We start from the raw sequence: 17444 nt of genomic DNA on the forward strand, positions 1-17444 counted from the left end.
ACTGAACGCGTAGTGACCTGCAGTTCTCGCTCTGGCCGCGATTGGTCGCTGGCGCCGTTTCCTTTGCCAAGATCGCAACCAACGTAATATTATAATCTCCTACATCATCCAATGGTGTCATGTAAACTTGTTCGTTGTTCTAATCTGCTACTGCTACTACCGCTACTACTAAATATTTAATCACTTTTCCAACTGTTGCTCTGCTTACTGCCCCCAATCGCTCACCGCCGGTACGACGCGCTCTCCTCGCGTACTATGCGAGCGTCGTTGCGGTTGCTGGTGCACGCAAACGGAGGTGAACACAAGCACCAACAGCAAGTATATCTCAGGCTTTAGATGGCCAGCAGGAAGTTAAATGACAAACTGGTAGCAGCAGCAACCCAGGGCTCGCTCTCATTTTCTTTTTCAGTATGGTTTGCTGTTGTGTTGGGTTTGCTTTAGGTTTTATGTAAAACAAAGTTATAGTTCAAATGTTATGTGTGGCTTCCTCCTTCTGTCGTGCCTTTGAGCCGGGCTGTGACGGGATCATCTGCAGTAGCGCTTCAGTGGATTTTAGCCGTTGCAGGGATGACGAAGACCTCAGATATGTGGCATCACATTTAAGCTGAGTGATGAGCTGGTCAGCGTTAACGTCTGGCTCCCCGACCCCCACGTCCTAACAGAAAACCAAGCTCTGAATAACCATCGTAATCTATTGCCAAAGCTTCCAGAGCCATTGGATGGAACTTGGGTGACGCGATGAGGGCGATATTGATCCGAATAGTGGAATGTGGCAGATGATGATGGTTCAGTTATTCACTCAGCTTTCACTTTAACCACATCCTCTGTTCATCTTGATCTACGAAGAGAAACTTGGAAGTAGAACTTGAGGGCACGGAATTGTGAGAAATGGCAGTGGATCAGGTAGAGCTTGGGCCAGATGAGATAGAAGAATTAATCTGATGATGGATGAGAATTTCTGCAGGAAGTGAAGAGTACAAGTGTGAACAAGTTACTAACCCTGACGTCACATCAGCTCTGAGCTCATATGTGTAAATCGCAAACAAATTATTTCAGCGAGTATCTCTGACTTTATATTCATCTCAAACATGAAGAGAGAAAGAATACACATAAAAGCCGTGCCCCTCATATTCCTTCCATAAAGAAGCTGCTGTTTACATAAAACCCCTGTTTTATCAGTGATTCCAGTTTTTACTATCATCCATTCCTAAGATGTGACATTTGGAAATAACTTTAAGTCTTATTGCATCCAAGAATCAGTGGCGCTGATGCCCCCATCCTAAAACTGATACGGCAGCAACTGGGAGCTTTAAAATAACATGATATTATCTTTATCATATCAAGCGAAAAAGGAAGAGGGAAACTGAAAAATAGATGTATTCCCATAGGACTAAGTGTTTGTAGAGAGCCGGCGGCCGATAGCTACAGGTGTTTGCTGCAGGAGGTCAGCTCTGCCTCTCTCTGCTCCTCCAGGTGTCCAGTCCCGGGCTGTGACGGTCAAGGACACGTGACGGGGAAGTACGCCTCTCACAGAAGTGCGTCGGGATGCCCCATAGCAGCCAAGAGACAGAAAGACGGCTACCTGAACGGCATTCAGTTCACCTGGAAGTCTGGGAAGACGGAGGGCATGTCCTGCCCGACGCCGGGCTGCGACGGCTCGGGCCACGTCAGCGGCAGCTTCCTGACACATCGAAGGTGAGTGGCGGGACCGCGGCTGGAATATCTTTATTACAGAGCAGGGGTCGTCACTTCCTGTCCTGCAGGTTTCAGATGCTTTCAGACTCTGGCATGCCGGATTCACATTAATGGTCATCATCAGCTTTTCATCAATGTCTACACAAGTCTGTTAACGAGTATCAGTTGAAACATCTAAAACGTGCAGGACCAGGGTTGAAGACCTGGTATAGAGAACGACAACTGTGTGTTGCTTCTGCTAATGACTTAAACATCGTTATTGGTGGATTTAATGAAACGCTAAAGGGATTTATTAAACCCCTAAAAACTATTCTCTACTCATTTATAATTCATTTTTACACTTTTATTTCTCCACCATAAAAATAATCCCTTTATGCCTTGAAATTCACTTAGAGGCAACAGCACTTCTGCCTCAGTCAATATGCCAGCCTTCCCAACCATATGATGGTTATTGGATGAATAATTGCATTGGCTATATATGTGTTCTTTTTAAAGCAGCACAATGTAACTTTTCCACCTTAATATCATATTTCCAGAGTCATTGTGATGGTACATCAACTTACAACAGGTTTAATGAACCTCTGTCATGGTCTGAGGGGTCTGTATCTTCACTGGCACTATGTAACTTTGAGGTGGATGGTAGGAACCCTGCCACACTACTGGTAAAGCACTACTGCTTTTGTCCAAAGGAGCCACCAAACTCAACAAAAGCTGAAAGTTACATTGTGCTGCTTTAAAAGATGATTGGGTCGAGGGTTCAGTGTCCTCCAACTCAGAGATCCACAGTTCGTGTTGCCCTTTAGAGAGATGCTGAACCCCTAAACGTCCAGTCCCGTCTGCTTGTCTGTGTAACTTCCTCACTTCAATGCTGATGGAGTCTATTTCTGAAATAAAATGCCTTTTTTTCTCCTTGAAAAGAACGTGTTAGTTTAGCGCTAATGTCTCCTGAACCTCAGCATGGATGAAACGTCGCCTCCTAGAATCAGCCAGGCTCATTGTGGAGCTTTGATGAGTCTGAAACGATGCTTGTTGTTCTGCAGTCTGTCCGGTTGTCCACGCGCCACCTCCGCCATGAGGAAAGCCCGGCTCTCCGGAGTGGAAATGCTCACAATAAAGCAGCAACGATCCAGCAATGGTAACTCCCACCACCACCCACCCACGCACACAGCTCAGCCAGTCAGGAACCGTGCCGATCCTGATTGGCTGGATCAGCAGCAACAGTCACTGAGGCCAACCCCAGGTTCACACAATGCACCAGTCCAGACTGCTCAAATGGGAAATCTTTCATTCATTTAATGAACCTGCAGAATGTTCCTGTGGATTTTAATAAAAAGCATGAATGTTGGATAAAATGAACAAAACGACAGAAAAGATAGAAAAAAAATGAAGCCTGTATACAATTGTAATGCAGCGCATGTACAGCTAGTTTAAATCATTTAGGCCTGAACAAAAAATAAACATAATGATGAGATGAACGAGATCTAAGTATAACCCACATTTTTGTACAATAACAGGAAACTGAAAACAGGAAACAGAAAAAAGGAAACTGGAATCCGTCTCACTGATGGTAGAAGTGATGAGCTCGCTAAACCACCACAGCTAGCTTGCTTTTATGATGGCTAAATGTATGAATGATGTTTTGTTTTTGTTTGTTAAACAATATAAGATTAAATAGTGAGTATTTTCTACTGCAGGATTCTAGGATGTATATGTTTGTGATGAAGGTAAAGAAAAGTCTGGTTTGGTTTTTGTCGATTCGTTTTTCAACTACATTTAAATTCCCTGTTGTGAGACAGTAACTTCGCAGACGTCCTTGTTAATCCCGTGAATTCCTTGTCTAAGCAGCCGTTCTCACTTACACGGGTAAAACTGTCTCATGTGTAGCAGCTCTGGGGCCCGACCCATTACAACCGTTTTCACGGTGCACATCATACCGAACCAATCACATCACTGCAGCGGTTGAATTCCCAGGAAGCTGCATGAGGACACTCATACCAGAGCATCTAAGAGCAATTAAATGCAACACCTTAACATTTTTTAACTGTAAAATCAATAACAGTCCTTCACTAGCGTCCCTGCTCCATTGCAGACTTTTACTTTTGTTGATATTGGTCTGGTTGTCACTGCGCCTACTGATTGGTTGTATTAATGTCCAACGGGGTCAAGTGAGGCGGGTTCTTCTACGTCTCCTGGTACTTCCCCCTGGGAAAACCTCAACGTCCAAATCCAGAAGATCTAAAGGCATTATTTTTATCGAACGGGGAAAAGAACTGGAAACACAGGGCAGGCTAATTAATTCCCAAATATGTCCAGGAAAACTTCCCAACTTTAAAAGTTCCCTGAATGTTCCCCGCCTACTGCTGATCAGATTCAGGACTGAGGTGTTACAGTGCAGCTCAGAGTCTCAACAGTACTTGTCGTCAGAGGTGGTAGAGTAGCCAAATACTGTACTCAAGTAAAAGTACTGTTACTTCAGAATAATATGACTCAAGTAGAAGTAAAAAGTAGTCATCCAAATAATAACTTGAGTAAAAGTAAAAAAGTACTTGGTGAAAAAACTACTCAAGTACTGAGTAACTGTTGAGTAACGTCTGATTTATTTTTTAACACAACCATTCTAACAGACAAAAGTACAAAATAATCATCTTCAGGCAAATTAAATCAATAAAATAATAAAATAAATTAAAAATAATAAAAAATAAAGAATAGCTTAAATTAAAATAATCTTAAAGTAAATTCAAGTACTTTAAAAAAACTTTCATTTATTTTATAATGAAATAACATTTAAAAAAAATAAATTAAGCACAAGTAGCACAAAATTTCAAGCCTTTGTACTTTTCTTTTTAACCAGACTCCGCAGGCAGAACTAGAACAATCCCATGAACTCATATAAATATAATGTGTGTGTTTGAGTCTGTGTAAATGTGACAAAACATGGAAAAACAACAATTTTTCCCAAAGAATCACCCAGTGATGTCATGAGATTGACCCGTACGCTGAGGGGATAAAAGAAAAGTAACAAGCTCAACATAGCCTAATGTAGCGGAGTAAGAGTAACAGTTTCTTCTTCACAAATCTACTCAAGTAAAAGTAAAAAGTAAAGTGATTCAAAACTACTCCTAAAAGTACAAGTTTTCCCAAAACGTACTCAAGTAAATGTAACGGAGTAAATGTAACTCGTTACTACCCACCTCTGCTTGTCGTTTGCAGGGCTGGAACATGACGAGGACATCAAGCAGCTGGATGAAGAAATCAAAGATTTAAGTGAATCTAATTCACAAGTGGAGGCAGACATGATCAAACTCCGAACACAGGTGGGTCCCGTCCCGTCCTCCGCGTCTGGGAGCTTTGTTACCTGAGCCAGCGACGGCGTGAAAACTGCTCACAAACGCAGTAACGGGCTGTCATCCACCCCTCCTCTCCACAGATCACCACAATGGAGTCCAACTTGAAGTCCATAGAGGAGGAAAACAAGGTGATTGAACAGCAAAATGAATCTCTGCTGCATGAGCTGGCCAACCTCGGCCACTCACTGATTAACAGTTTAGCTAATGTCCAGCTCCCTCATATGGTAAGGGCCACCGGGAACGGCGAGCCAGCAAGTCGCAGAATAACGTTAAGCCTAGGGTTATGTGTATATTTCAGCCCAGCGTCTTGTGCATGTCTCGGCGTTACATGCACTGCAAAAACTCAAAATCTTACCAGGAATATTTGTCTTATTTCTAGTTAAAATGTCTAATTTTTAGTCAAAAAATCTCATTACACCTAAAACAAGAGTCATTACCAGAAAAATAACTTGTTATTTGACAATTTCCACCTGTTTCAAGTAAATTTTCACTTGAAATAAGTAGAAAAATCTGCCAGTGGGACAAGATTTATCTTCTCATTACAAGCAAAAAATCTTGTTCCACTAGCAGATTTTTCTACTTATTTTAAGTGAAAATCTACTTGAAACAGGGGAAATTTGTTGTTTTTTCCTTGTTTTAAGTGTAATGAGATTTTTTTGACTAAAAATTAGACATTTTAACTATAAATAAGACAAATATTCTTGTTAAGATTTTGAGTTTTTGCAGTGTGTGGAGAGTTGCTTGTCTCTGACCAGTGAGGGCAGTTGTGAAACGAGGCTGAAATTCAAGAGAACACTTCCTGTTCAGGGTGTTTCTGTCCTGTAGGAAGAAATTAGCTAAGAGGAGTTTTTGGGGCTCTTTCAGTTTAAAAAAACAAAAAACAAAAAGGGTGGTGGGTGAGGAGGAGTGTGTGGGTTAACTGCAATTTTTATAGCAGCTTTGGACATTTTTGAGGAATGAAAACCTGACTTGTATGTGCTTCAAACACCTTATTCTGGTTCCTTTCATTCTTTCTCTTTCTCTTTGGCGCATTTTGTTTTTTCAGGATTTATTAGAAATCACACTTCTGTTCTGTTTTATCCCTCACACTTCCTTTCTTTAATGACATCCTGTTGCATAATGGACCATTCACTACGAAACTGCAGCTAATCACCGTCTCCTATGTGAGAGCCATTTTTGCCTTTATATTCCATCAGTTGTTCACATAAAAAGTGAGACACGAATCAACGGTTATTTACTAATGACACCTCCTTACATCTCCTCCAGGCCTTGTCCTCACATCCTCTCTGTCTTCATCTGTTCAGCTTCTATTCTCCACTTTTATCAGGCTGGTGTTTTGTGGCTCTACCACATACTGCCACCTAGTGTTTAGTTTTCAGAACAACAACTCTCTGGCTGCAGTTGAGGTAACAACTGTCCTTCTGTCCTTCTGCAGAAACCGCTGGCACACAAAGAGTCTCCTCTGAGAAACAACAGCTGCTTACAGCTGCACCAGCAAGTGAGTCTACTCATGTCACTACTTTCTCATGCTCTGTGTATTTAATTAATGTATTTAATTTCTTCTGAAAAGCTTCTGTTACGGAAGCAGAAAAAGGAACGTAAAAGCAACTATCTTCAAGACAAGCAGACTCACAGAAACCTGAGACTGAATGGCTACAAAATGTTCTTCTAAATTTGGCAAGCATTGATAGACTGATGTCCACCCTGGACTAATATAATCTCTTATCTAATATCACTAATGTCACCTCTGGAGCTGCAGTAAATCAGAACCAACACCCCAACATTTGCATCTGGACAGGAAGTCTGTGTTTTATTAATGACATTTGTTCATTTGTTCATTTATTTAGAATAGGGACAGCGCATATTAATAAACATTAACCCTTGTGCTGTCTTCGGGTCAAAATCACCTAATTCTCCTTCCTTCTTCCCATCCTCTTTTCTTCCTTCCTTCCTTCCTTCCTTCCTTCCTTCCTTCCTTCCTTCCTTCCTTCCTTCCTTCCTTCCTTCCTTCCTTCCTTCCTTCCTTCCTTCCTTCCTTCCTTCCTTCTTTCCTTCCTTCCTTCCTTCCTTCCTTTCATCCTTCCTTCCTTCTTTCCTTCCATCCTTCCTTCCTTCTCTCCTCCCTTCCTTCTTTTCTCCCTTCCTTCCTTCCTTCCTTCCTTCCTTCCTTCCTTCCTTTCATCCTTCCTTCCTTCTTTCCTTCCTTCCCTCCATCCTTCCGTCCTTCCTTCCTTCCTTCCTTCCTTCTCCCTTCCTTCCTTCCTTCTTTTTTCCCTTCCTTCCTTCTTTCCTCCTGTTCTCTCCTTCCTTCTCCCCTTCCTCTTTTCTCCCTTCCTTCCTTCTTTCCTTGTTTTCTCCCTTCCTTCTCCCTTCTTTCCTTCCTTCCTTCTCCCTTCCTTCCTTCCTTCCTTCCTTCCTTCCTCCTTCCTTCCTCCTTCCTTCCTTCCTTTCCTCCTGCTCTCTCCTTCCTTCTCCCCTTCCTCTTTTCTCCCTTCCTTCCTTCTTTCCTTGTTTTCTCCCTTCCTTCTCCCTTCTTTCCTTCCTTCCTTCTCCCTTCCTTCCTTCCTTCCTTCCTTCCTCCTTCCTTCCTCCTTCCTTCCTTCCTTTCCTCCTGCTCTCTCCTTCCTTCTTCCCTTCCTCTTTTCTCCCTTCCTTCCTTCTTTCCTTGTTTTCTCCCTTCCATCCTTCCTTCCTTCCTTCCTTCCTTCCTTCCTTCCTTCCTTCCTTCCTTCTTTTCTGCCTTCCTTCCTTCTTTCTTTCCTTCTTTTCATTCTTCCTTCCTTCTTTCCTCCCTTCTTCTCTTCCTCCTTCCTTGACCCGAAGACAGCACAAGGGTTAAAAGAAGTACATACATGAATGTAAATATGCCAGATATGGCCAACAGACTAATTTTCATACGCAGTCCCTTGTCAGGTTGATGTCAACAGAATAAAACAAGGTAATAATAATAATTAATTTTCAGGTATTGATCCCAGGATGTGTGGTTAAGGTCTTGTGTTTTTTTTAAATCGTTTACTATCTTCGTAACAAACTTGAAATATTGAATTGGAAGCAGGTTATCATATTCTACAGTAACAACACGTGACATGATGTAGGGCTGCATGCTTAAGTTGCCACGGTAACTGTAAACTGAACATTGAACGTAACAGGAGCTTGCCGTTTTGTGACGTCAGACTAGTATTTGAGCCTGACGCAAGATAGAAAGTTTCTTACAGGATGTGATTACGAATGTCATGCCATCGCCACAGCTCTCCATCCCCAACCTCTTGGTTTTATTGGGCTCCATGTGAAGCTTAAGGCTGATCCATTTCTTCATTGTTATCCCACCAACACTGCAAAAACTCAACATCTTTACAAGAATATTTGTCTTATTTCTAGTTAAAATGTCTCATTTTTAGTCAAAAAAAATCTCATTACACTTAAAAACAAGACTCATCACTGGGAAAAAAAACAACAATCTTCACCTGTTTCAAGTAGATTTTTACTTAAAATAAGTAGAAAAATCTGCCAGTGGAACAGGATTTTTTTGCTTGTAATGAGAAGATAAATCTTGTCCCACTGGCAGATTTTCCTACTTATTTCAAATGAAAATTTACTTGAAACAGGTGAAAATTGTCAAATAACAAGTTATTTTTCTGGTAATGACGTTTGTTTTAAGTGTAATGAGATTTTTTGACTAAAAATGAAACATTTTAACTAGAAATAAGACAAATATTCCTGGTAAGATTTAAAATTTGAGTTTTTGCAGTGAATATAACATCATTAGGCTACATGCAGTGGATCTCGACTAATATCGTTATATTATATGACAAAATCTATACAGCTGCCATAATTACACCAGGAAAGACTCCAGTCGACAAACCACTGAACTAGGGCTGTTCGATTAATCGATTTTAAATCGTAATCGCGATTATGTAATTAGAACGATGTTAAAATGTGAAAATTCGCAAAATCGATTTTTCAAAAATTTTATTTTTTTTTTATTTTATTTTTTTTTTAACCTTGTCTGCACACATATTAATGATTGATACCATATTAATGATTGATGGAAATACCTCTCAATACCTGCGACAAGTGCCCCATCGGGGGGCTCTTTAGTGTAGGAGGGGGCGTTGTAACATGCCACCGGGCATCCCTCAAGCCTGATGCGGTAGACCGGCTCGTGTTCCTTGCAAAAAACTTGCAAATGTGAACAGCAAATGTAATGACTGACATTACACACCTCTACCTCCTTCATGGGTTGCATTATTATTTAGCATGCAAAGACCCAGTTTAGTTTAATTAGAAAATGTCTTGTTTTATTTAATTGGAAATATAACTTACTGTATGTTTGCAAGTGCTGATTTGCTGATTTTTTTTTTTCAGAGATAAAACTTTATATTTTATTATATTTTTTAAAACTTTTTTTTCAACTTATTTTACAGAGTTTTGCACTTTATTCATTCATTTTTGGTTTAATAAGAGCAAAGTTTGCACTTAAAGCCCAATGGGGCAAATGTTCAATAAAAAAACAGCATATTTGAAATCATTTCTTTGCCTTTTGTCAATTCACAAAATAATCGTAATCGAAAATCGGATTTTGAGAGAAAAAAATCGAGATTTTATTTTTGGGCAAAATTGAACAGCCCTACACTGAACCACTGGTGACGTGGGTTGTGCTGCAACACGCTGGATCAGTAGAGGTTGAATTCAAACTTCACAAATCCCAGTCACACTGGATTACTTTACTCCACAGAATACGTCCCCATGAAAGTTGGCACCTATTAGGTCGTTAGGTGTTTTATCAGGAAGAAAGTCTGAAGTTTCCCTCTCAAGAACTGGCTGAGCTTTTCATGAACGCCATCTGAAGATGATGGATAGCAGATGTAATGACTGCAGGAAGCATGTCAGAGCAGCCTGTTTTTACTCCATCTGGATGAAACTGCAACTATGATGTGGTTTTAAAGCCATCTGACAAAAATATATGGAACCACGAGTAGTAAGAATTTTGCTCATGTTTAACTCCCAAAACCTGAGTAAAAATATAAATGTGTTAATCGTGCTGCCCCCTACTGGCCATCCAAGTGTAATTTACATTTCACAGCTGGGACTCGATTATTTGTTTTTTCCAAGAGCTTAAAAACTAATTAACTAACTGATTACAATCCAATTCTGGGTTTTGCTGCGTTAATTAACAGTATAATTTTATTGTAATGTGTCAGTGTAAGAGTACACTTCATTTAGACGTCCCCTCAGAGCCCCGGCTCTCTCTCTCTCCGAGGTTGTAGTTATGGTAACTGAATTCTGACGGAGAGCACAGAGCACACAAACGCCTGCATCACAGAGATGTGCGTCACTGGCCTTAATGCTCGCGTTCAGGCCGCTCAGCAGGAGTCCCCCGCTGAGGTAATGGCATTCAGCAGAGCTGTTGTTGCTTTGTGTCTGGCGGGTCCATCACGCAGCGCTGCAGCAAACACAGAAGCTGCAGGACCAGGAACCGCATCCAGCAGCTTTCAGTAACGCGTGCACCGTTGAGCAGCTGCAAATGCTCACACATTTCAAAACCCAACCAGCGAGCTGCTTTTGTGTGTAAAATACAGACCCATTTCCAAAAAAGAGGACATATAGAAAACAAGGCTTCGGAGCATATCTGGCTGTCTGATGTGGCTTTCAAATTGAAACTCAAGTCTGAATGTCGTTCAGTCAGCTATTGGGTATTTTTTGGGTACTGTGACATCACAGACCCTGATCAGATTTTAAAATAATCAAAATTGTTCTTCCATTTTGGAGCTCAGTCTCCTGTTTTTCTCTTTTGGATCAATTCAATGAAATGTATTTATATAGCGTCTATTAATACACAAGTTGTCGCTAAGCGCTTTCCAGAGACCCAGAACACGACCGATCAAACACACTACAGGCTTCTGTGGCCCGGCCAGTTGTTTTCAAATACAGCAATCAGAATATTCTGGCCAGACCAGTGATATCTAACCCGGTCACTTTGCAAAATTCTCTCATGAAATGGGTCTGGTCCCCCTCCCATTCACAGCCATTTGCACCGGTATAGAACTTGCTGAACCAGTTGCAGCAGTCGGCGTTTGGGCTTTACAGGAGACTTATAGAGACTATTCAGAATAACCATTTACAAGACGTGGCAGAACTGCTAACAAGTTTTTACTGCAAAACCTGTTTCTCTGATTGGTTTTGTTCCTATCAAATTCAAAGCACTTTCTGCTGCCTTCATAAAAGAAATCTAGTAAAATCTTGAGGAACCAAAATCATTCTGTGTTGAAGAGAGAAAAGATGAGGTTGGACCACTGCTGCCAAAGTTTGATGTTCCGTCCTCTTTGTTAGTTTTTGGCTGCTAGCTCAACAAAGACGTGATCAATGATTATCTGATAAAGTGTCACAAATAAGCAACAACTACTTTTTGCTTAAACAGACCAAGCTCTTGGTGAATGTCCCCTTTCTATCTAATCCTGCCACCTTCACCTCACTGTCATGGGTCAGGAAGCGCAGGACCCGACTGCAGGAGACTGGAGGCAGAAAAAAAAAACAGAAAGCAGGTCTTGCAGGTCTGAAATCAGAGCTAAACACACACGTGTGCCTTTTGCAGATGCACATTTATCTCATTAAAAATAGTCAAACTTCTTAACAGTTTAAATTGACATAAAACTATAGACAATGTATTATATATTGGCTAAAGTTTGTAGCTTATATACAACCAACTGGTCATTTTACCACTCTTCTTCAACAGAGGTGAATGCAGAGGGCGTTAACAAGGCGTTCAATAAATGTTGCTTCTCCAGTCTAGACAGAGACTGGAGACAGATTCCTATCTGAGTGGCAGCTCAGATGTTTGTGCTACAAAGTTTTATTTCAACAAGATCCCACCTTCAAGTGAAGCACGACTTTCCTCGTCTTTTGCTTTTTTTCTTCTCTTGCTCGCTCCTGATTTGTGATGTCTTTTGGATGAAAAATTGAAATCTCTGCGAGAGCCTGCCTGCACACACACCATTCTGATTGGTCAGATTTCGGGTGCTGCCAATCAATGCACAGCCAGATTACTCATACCAATCAGATCTCTTTTCTCCCCTCCTCATCACGGTAGCATATATGCCATTACTAGGGCTGAACGATTTTTGAAAATAATCTAATTGCGATTTCTTTCCTCCATATTTCGATTGCGATTTAATATGCGATTATTTTTTTCAAGGTCCTGTTCTCATGTATTTTTCAACTACACAAGCAAAAAATCAGTCTGTTTTATAATAAACAATGTCAGATTTATTGAAAGCACAGATTACAACAATAAAGAAAACAAATCTGTGGCTTTAGCTCTTTAACACGTCTACACACGTCTGTACACACGAGTGTTATGGGTCGTTCTCTGAACCCAATCGCACGACACCAAACCGGGTTAAACTTTAGCCAAAACGAGGCGTAGTTTAATAGAAAAACACAAAAAAACTGCGTTCTGCGTTTAGGGAGGGCGTTAGGACAGCAGTTATCGATCGTAGTTGTATGCAAAAAAAAGGACATGTAATTCTTCTAAGGAACATACTAAGTTTGAGTTTAAGCTTACCTATGCGTCAAAACTTGAACTGCTCCCTGCCATAGTGGTGCCAAGCGAAGTCGCGTCGGATGCCAGAACACTTGGGTTTTTTCCCCTTTACGTCTGGTCATTGCTTGGTCTGATGTGGGGTTGAATCTGCTGGGATGTCCAATCCTGGGAAGATTGACAACTGTCTTCCACTTGTGTATCATCTTTCTCACTGTTGAACTTTGACCTCCAAACAGATTGGAAATGATTCTAAAACCCTTTCCAGTCTGGCGTGGAGCAACAGTTGCTCCTCTTAGATCATTGCTGATGTATTTCACACTTGGCATTGTGTTAAACACACACCATAATGCGCCAAACCAGCAACCATGCTCTGCTTGTATCAGTGGTGTAACATCATGGTGATCGGCCCCGGTGCAAAAGTTTTTTATGCCCTCACCGCTGCCCTAAACAAAAGCACACATCAGGTAACTGGAAAGCTACCATCCAGCGGGACGCTGGCTTTTTCCTTGGTTGCAGTATTTAAAAAATCGATTTGTTTTTACTTTAATACCATCATGTCGCTTTTTTTCTTTTCTCTTTTGTGCGCCGCTTTTTTGTTTGGACTCGCTAAACATGATGCTACGCTATTTTTGTCATCCTCTTTTATTTACTTTTTTACTGCTTGTAGCTTGTATAGAGGTCTGCACACCTGCTGATGATCAATTCATTTGACCACTCACCCTCATAAATGATCGGGAAGCACTGAAGTTTTATTAAAGCTTCTCCATCCAATCAATGGCGTTGTGATGCAGAGCCTCTCCATCAACACAACCCCGCTCTGCAGAGCTGTGTCGCCCAACGTGCACCTCCAAAGTTTTCTGACTTCATGTCACGTTGACACGGACCACAAACAACGTCATTGGTTATCTTAATTTTTAAATTCAATTTTGAATTTCCCGCAGCTATTTTTTCTTTTTTGTTTTCCAGTCAAGTAGAACGATAGTTTGCTGCAGTGTCTGTAAAAACGGTCAGCTTTTATCAGATCCAACTCATGTAAAATATACTTTATTTGCTCTGTTGCAAAGTTTGAGCTACATACAGGAAGTAAGTGAAAGGAAACTCGGTACTGTGAGCTACGGTGCTTCAAACAAAGATCCTACATGCCACCTAGCAGTGGGTGCTGTAATTACTCAGCGACGCAAACAATAGCGCAGGAGTATAAACAGTACTCGAGATGAGGGGGGATGAGGGGGGATGGCATCCCCCCTGAAATAAAAACGGTCAAAATCATCCCCCCTGTAAAACTGCCTTCCCCCCTTTCCATCCCTTATGTCATTTCATCAATGAATGTGGTTTTACTGCTATTTCAACATTTAGAGTCATCACCAGAAAAATAACTTATTTGAAAATTTTCACCTGTTTCAAGTAAATTTTCATTTGAAATAAGTAGAAAAATCTGCCAGTGGGACAAGATTTATCTTCTCATTACAAGCAAAAAAATCTTGTTCCACTGGCAGATTTTTCTACTTATTTCAAGTGAAAATCTACTTGAAACAGGGGAAAATTGTTGTTTTTTTCCAGTGATGAGTCTTGTTTTAAGTGTAATAAGATTTTTTTTACTAAAATGATACATTTTAACTAGAAATAGGACAAATATTCTTATTTTGAGTTTTTGCAGTGATCCATTTTACTTATCCTGTGAAGGACAGAGTCATATTGATAAGTTCAGAAAACTGTTTTTTATTGTTGTGTTTTGATGTATTTGTATTTAAGCCCAGTGGATATTTAAAGCTTACAGAAGGCTGCATTTAACTGCTGCTATGTCATTCCTGCAGTATTTCTGCAGGTGTTTTGGTCAGTGGTATTATTTGTAATATATTATATTATTTGTAATCAGCACAAATTATCTGTCACCATATGATAAAATCCACCATCCCCCCCTGATTTTATTTTACAACTCGAGTACTGAATAGAGGTGTTACTAGATTTTGAACATGACATCTCTCTTCATGCTGGTTTCCACTGCCAACGTTCTTGTTATTCTGTCTCACAGGACGCCTTAAGCGAGCAGAACTTTGACGCCTACGTCACCACTCTGACAGACATGTACACGAACCAAGAGCAGTACCAGAGTGCGGAGAACAAGGCCCTGCTGGAAAACATCAAGCAAGCCGTTCAGGGGATCCAGGTGTGAGGATCTGCTGAGCGCCCCCTGCAGGAGCAGACGTGGCACTGACGCTTTCACCTCCTCGGTTCGGTGCAGTAACTTATATAGTGTTATATACTCTAAATTCTGTTCTTTAAAAAAAAAAGAAAGAGGTTTTATGAATAAGATGGCCAGATAACTTTTCTCTCTTTTCTTTCTGGATCTTGCTTTGAGGGAGAACAAGGAGTAAATCGCAAAATAGTTTTTGAGGACATTCACATTTTGTACGTTTTCATATGAGCTGACATAGCATCATGTAATGTTTCTAGCTGCTCATGTATGCACATTTTTAGTGTATATTTCTGAACAGTAAGCTAATGATAACAGAGGTTCTTTTTACTGCATTTTAGATGCAAAACATGGACAGCGAAACAAAAATGTAGAAAACAAGCTACGAGGCAGGAGGAAGCTACTTATTTTTCTCCTCTGTGGGTGATTTTGGACTTGATAATTTTAGATGTTTTTTTTTTTCTCTTCTTCGTCCTTTTCTTCTTGCGTGTAGACTGTCAAAGTGCAGGAACTGGTTTGCAAATCGCTTTATTTTCTGAAAATGCTAGAGAAATGTTTCTGTTTAGGTTTGGTGGGAAGTGTCGCTGTTGGTGGAGGTTTTTAAAACGGTGCTGTATATGAATCCGAAGAGGAAACTGACCTGATGTATGTATGAATGTATGAATGAACAGTTATATTGTAAACATCATTACACGGAAACCCGATGGTGGAAATCCCAAAACTGTATCTAAGAGAGCCGACTCATCCCTTGAGGGACATATCACGCATGCTCATCATTGATTAGTTCGAGGTAGAAAAGATGTAAAGACAATGACCTAAAGAGGCCACACTAGCCTTTCTAGTATCCAATCTGCTCAATTTTGTGTTGCTAGGATCAAGAAATATCTCAGCAATATAGTAATCATTTGTTTATAGGAGGTGATGCAATCTGCAAAGGAAAATAAAAAGTTGGGAATATGCAATTTCTTGTTTATAAGCATAGCGGGGTAACATGAGTCTTTTTAATATAGCCTATGTAAAATATTGATTTTTATACAAATCTTTTAATACAAAAGTCTTTTTAAAAAAGAGGAGGGAACCTGGACATTGAGTTTTAGAAACAAAAGTATATGAGTTCCACTTTTTTTCTGTACGATTTTGCACAGGGACACCTTCGTTTCCATGTTTTGATGTTCTTGCAGAAGCTAAAAGCAGTACCTGAGAACCTGCGGAGAGGGTTTCTGAGGGTTTTGTAAAGAGTATTTATAGAGTATGACGGCGGGACTTACAGGGTCACTGTCCCCACTTATGTGCCAGTCGACTATTTGCACTTGTCCTTGATGATATTATCCTTACATATGGCGGCGTGCAATTTTCCAGGTGACCTCTTTGGCACATGATTGGAGCAACCAGCTGCTCGGAGCCACTGCAGATGTGGAGTTACAACCACGGAGAGGCAGAGAGGAAGAACAGGGACTTTGAAAATCTGACAAAAGGATGACTATAACCATAGCAGTTATACTGTAGGCTGTTATCAAGTGTAAAAACATTAACCGAGTTCTTTCATTTTTGCTATGTTTTAGGAAGATGAAGTTATCCCCCAGCAGCACTTTATATCTAATCACTGTACAAAGGATTAAATAATCAATCAATTAAAGGTTCAAGACAAAAAAAAAGCAGAAGAGGCGAAGGCTTCAAGGGGTGATACAATCCAGCGTCACATCCGTCTGCTTGAGAGCGCGCACCCCTCCATTCTGTCCTAGTTGTTAGCCATCATGTTCAGAATTTGCCTTTTTTGAGAGTTGATGCAAAAGGTGCTTGTGGCTCATCTGACTGAATCTCATCCGTTGTACTTTACAGTCCCCTTCCAGGACTCTACTACCCATCATCCATGACTGCGTACGCCTTTCTCCACAGCATCGTGTCTGCAGCTTTTTGCCAGTATAGTTATGCTTCAGTAGAGTAAAAGCTAGTATCAGTTTTTGAATTGATTCTCATTATCAATGAAAAAGGAAAAAGGGATTTTAAAGCACAAAACCGGCTGCTCATCTGACGTTGGTACATAACTACAAACCTGAGAAGAGTTATCTGTGACTATCCATAGGGAACACTAAAAGGTCGTCACATATTTAGAATGCTCAATTTTCATATAAATTATTGTGAATTCATCAGAGTTTATTATTTTGGTTGAGCCTGTTTATTTTGAGGTTCATTTCAGTGACCATTAACAAAGACAGGATTTTGTATAAAATATTGTGCACTCTGTGGAACTGAAGTTTGATTTATTTTTGTACTACACAGCATGGATTTGTTGACATTTTAATTTTGCTATAAATGTGTGAGATCACAAGTTGCTGTGATATTTCATTTATAAATTGTGAACTTTGTACAATTTTTGTCATGCTGGATGTTGACACATCTTACTCAGAATAAAGAAAAAAAAATGTGTTGCCAGAGGCCTGTAACACGAGTTTGTTTGTGTATTCATTATAGACAGTACTGGAGTTGAGGGGGGATGAGGGGGGATGGCATCCCCCCCTGAAATAAAAACTGTCCAAATCATCCCCCCTGTAAAACTGCCATCCCCCCTTTCCATCCCTTATGTCATTTCATCAATGAATGTGGTTTTACTGCTATTTCAACATTTAGAGTCATCACCAGAAAAATAACACCAGAAAAATAACTTATT

At 40.4% G+C, this 17444-nt stretch overlaps 1 protein-coding gene across 1 annotated transcript in view; it reads left to right on the forward strand.

The window, feature by feature from the left end:
• Positions 1-17220, forward strand: part of myt1lb (myelin transcription factor 1-like, b) — a 209152-nt gene extending 191932 nt beyond the window's left edge. The window contains exons 18-23 of the mRNA XM_061743779.1: positions 1474-1695; positions 2736-2830; positions 4906-5009; positions 5123-5266; positions 6478-6540; positions 14615-17220. Of these exons, the coding sequence (XP_061599763.1) occupies positions 1474-1695; positions 2736-2830; positions 4906-5009; positions 5123-5266; positions 6478-6540; positions 14615-14755 (769 nt within the window). The 3' untranslated portion in view covers positions 14756-17220. The remainder of the gene's footprint in view (positions 1-1473; positions 1696-2735; positions 2831-4905; positions 5010-5122; positions 5267-6477; positions 6541-14614) is intronic.
• Positions 17221-17444: the final 224 nt, after the last annotated feature.

This window comes from Cololabis saira, chromosome 16 (genome assembly GCF_033807715.1).
Source record: "Cololabis saira isolate AMF1-May2022 chromosome 16, fColSai1.1, whole genome shotgun sequence".
NCBI classification, from domain to species: Eukaryota; Metazoa; Chordata; class Actinopteri; order Beloniformes; family Belonidae; genus Cololabis; species Cololabis saira.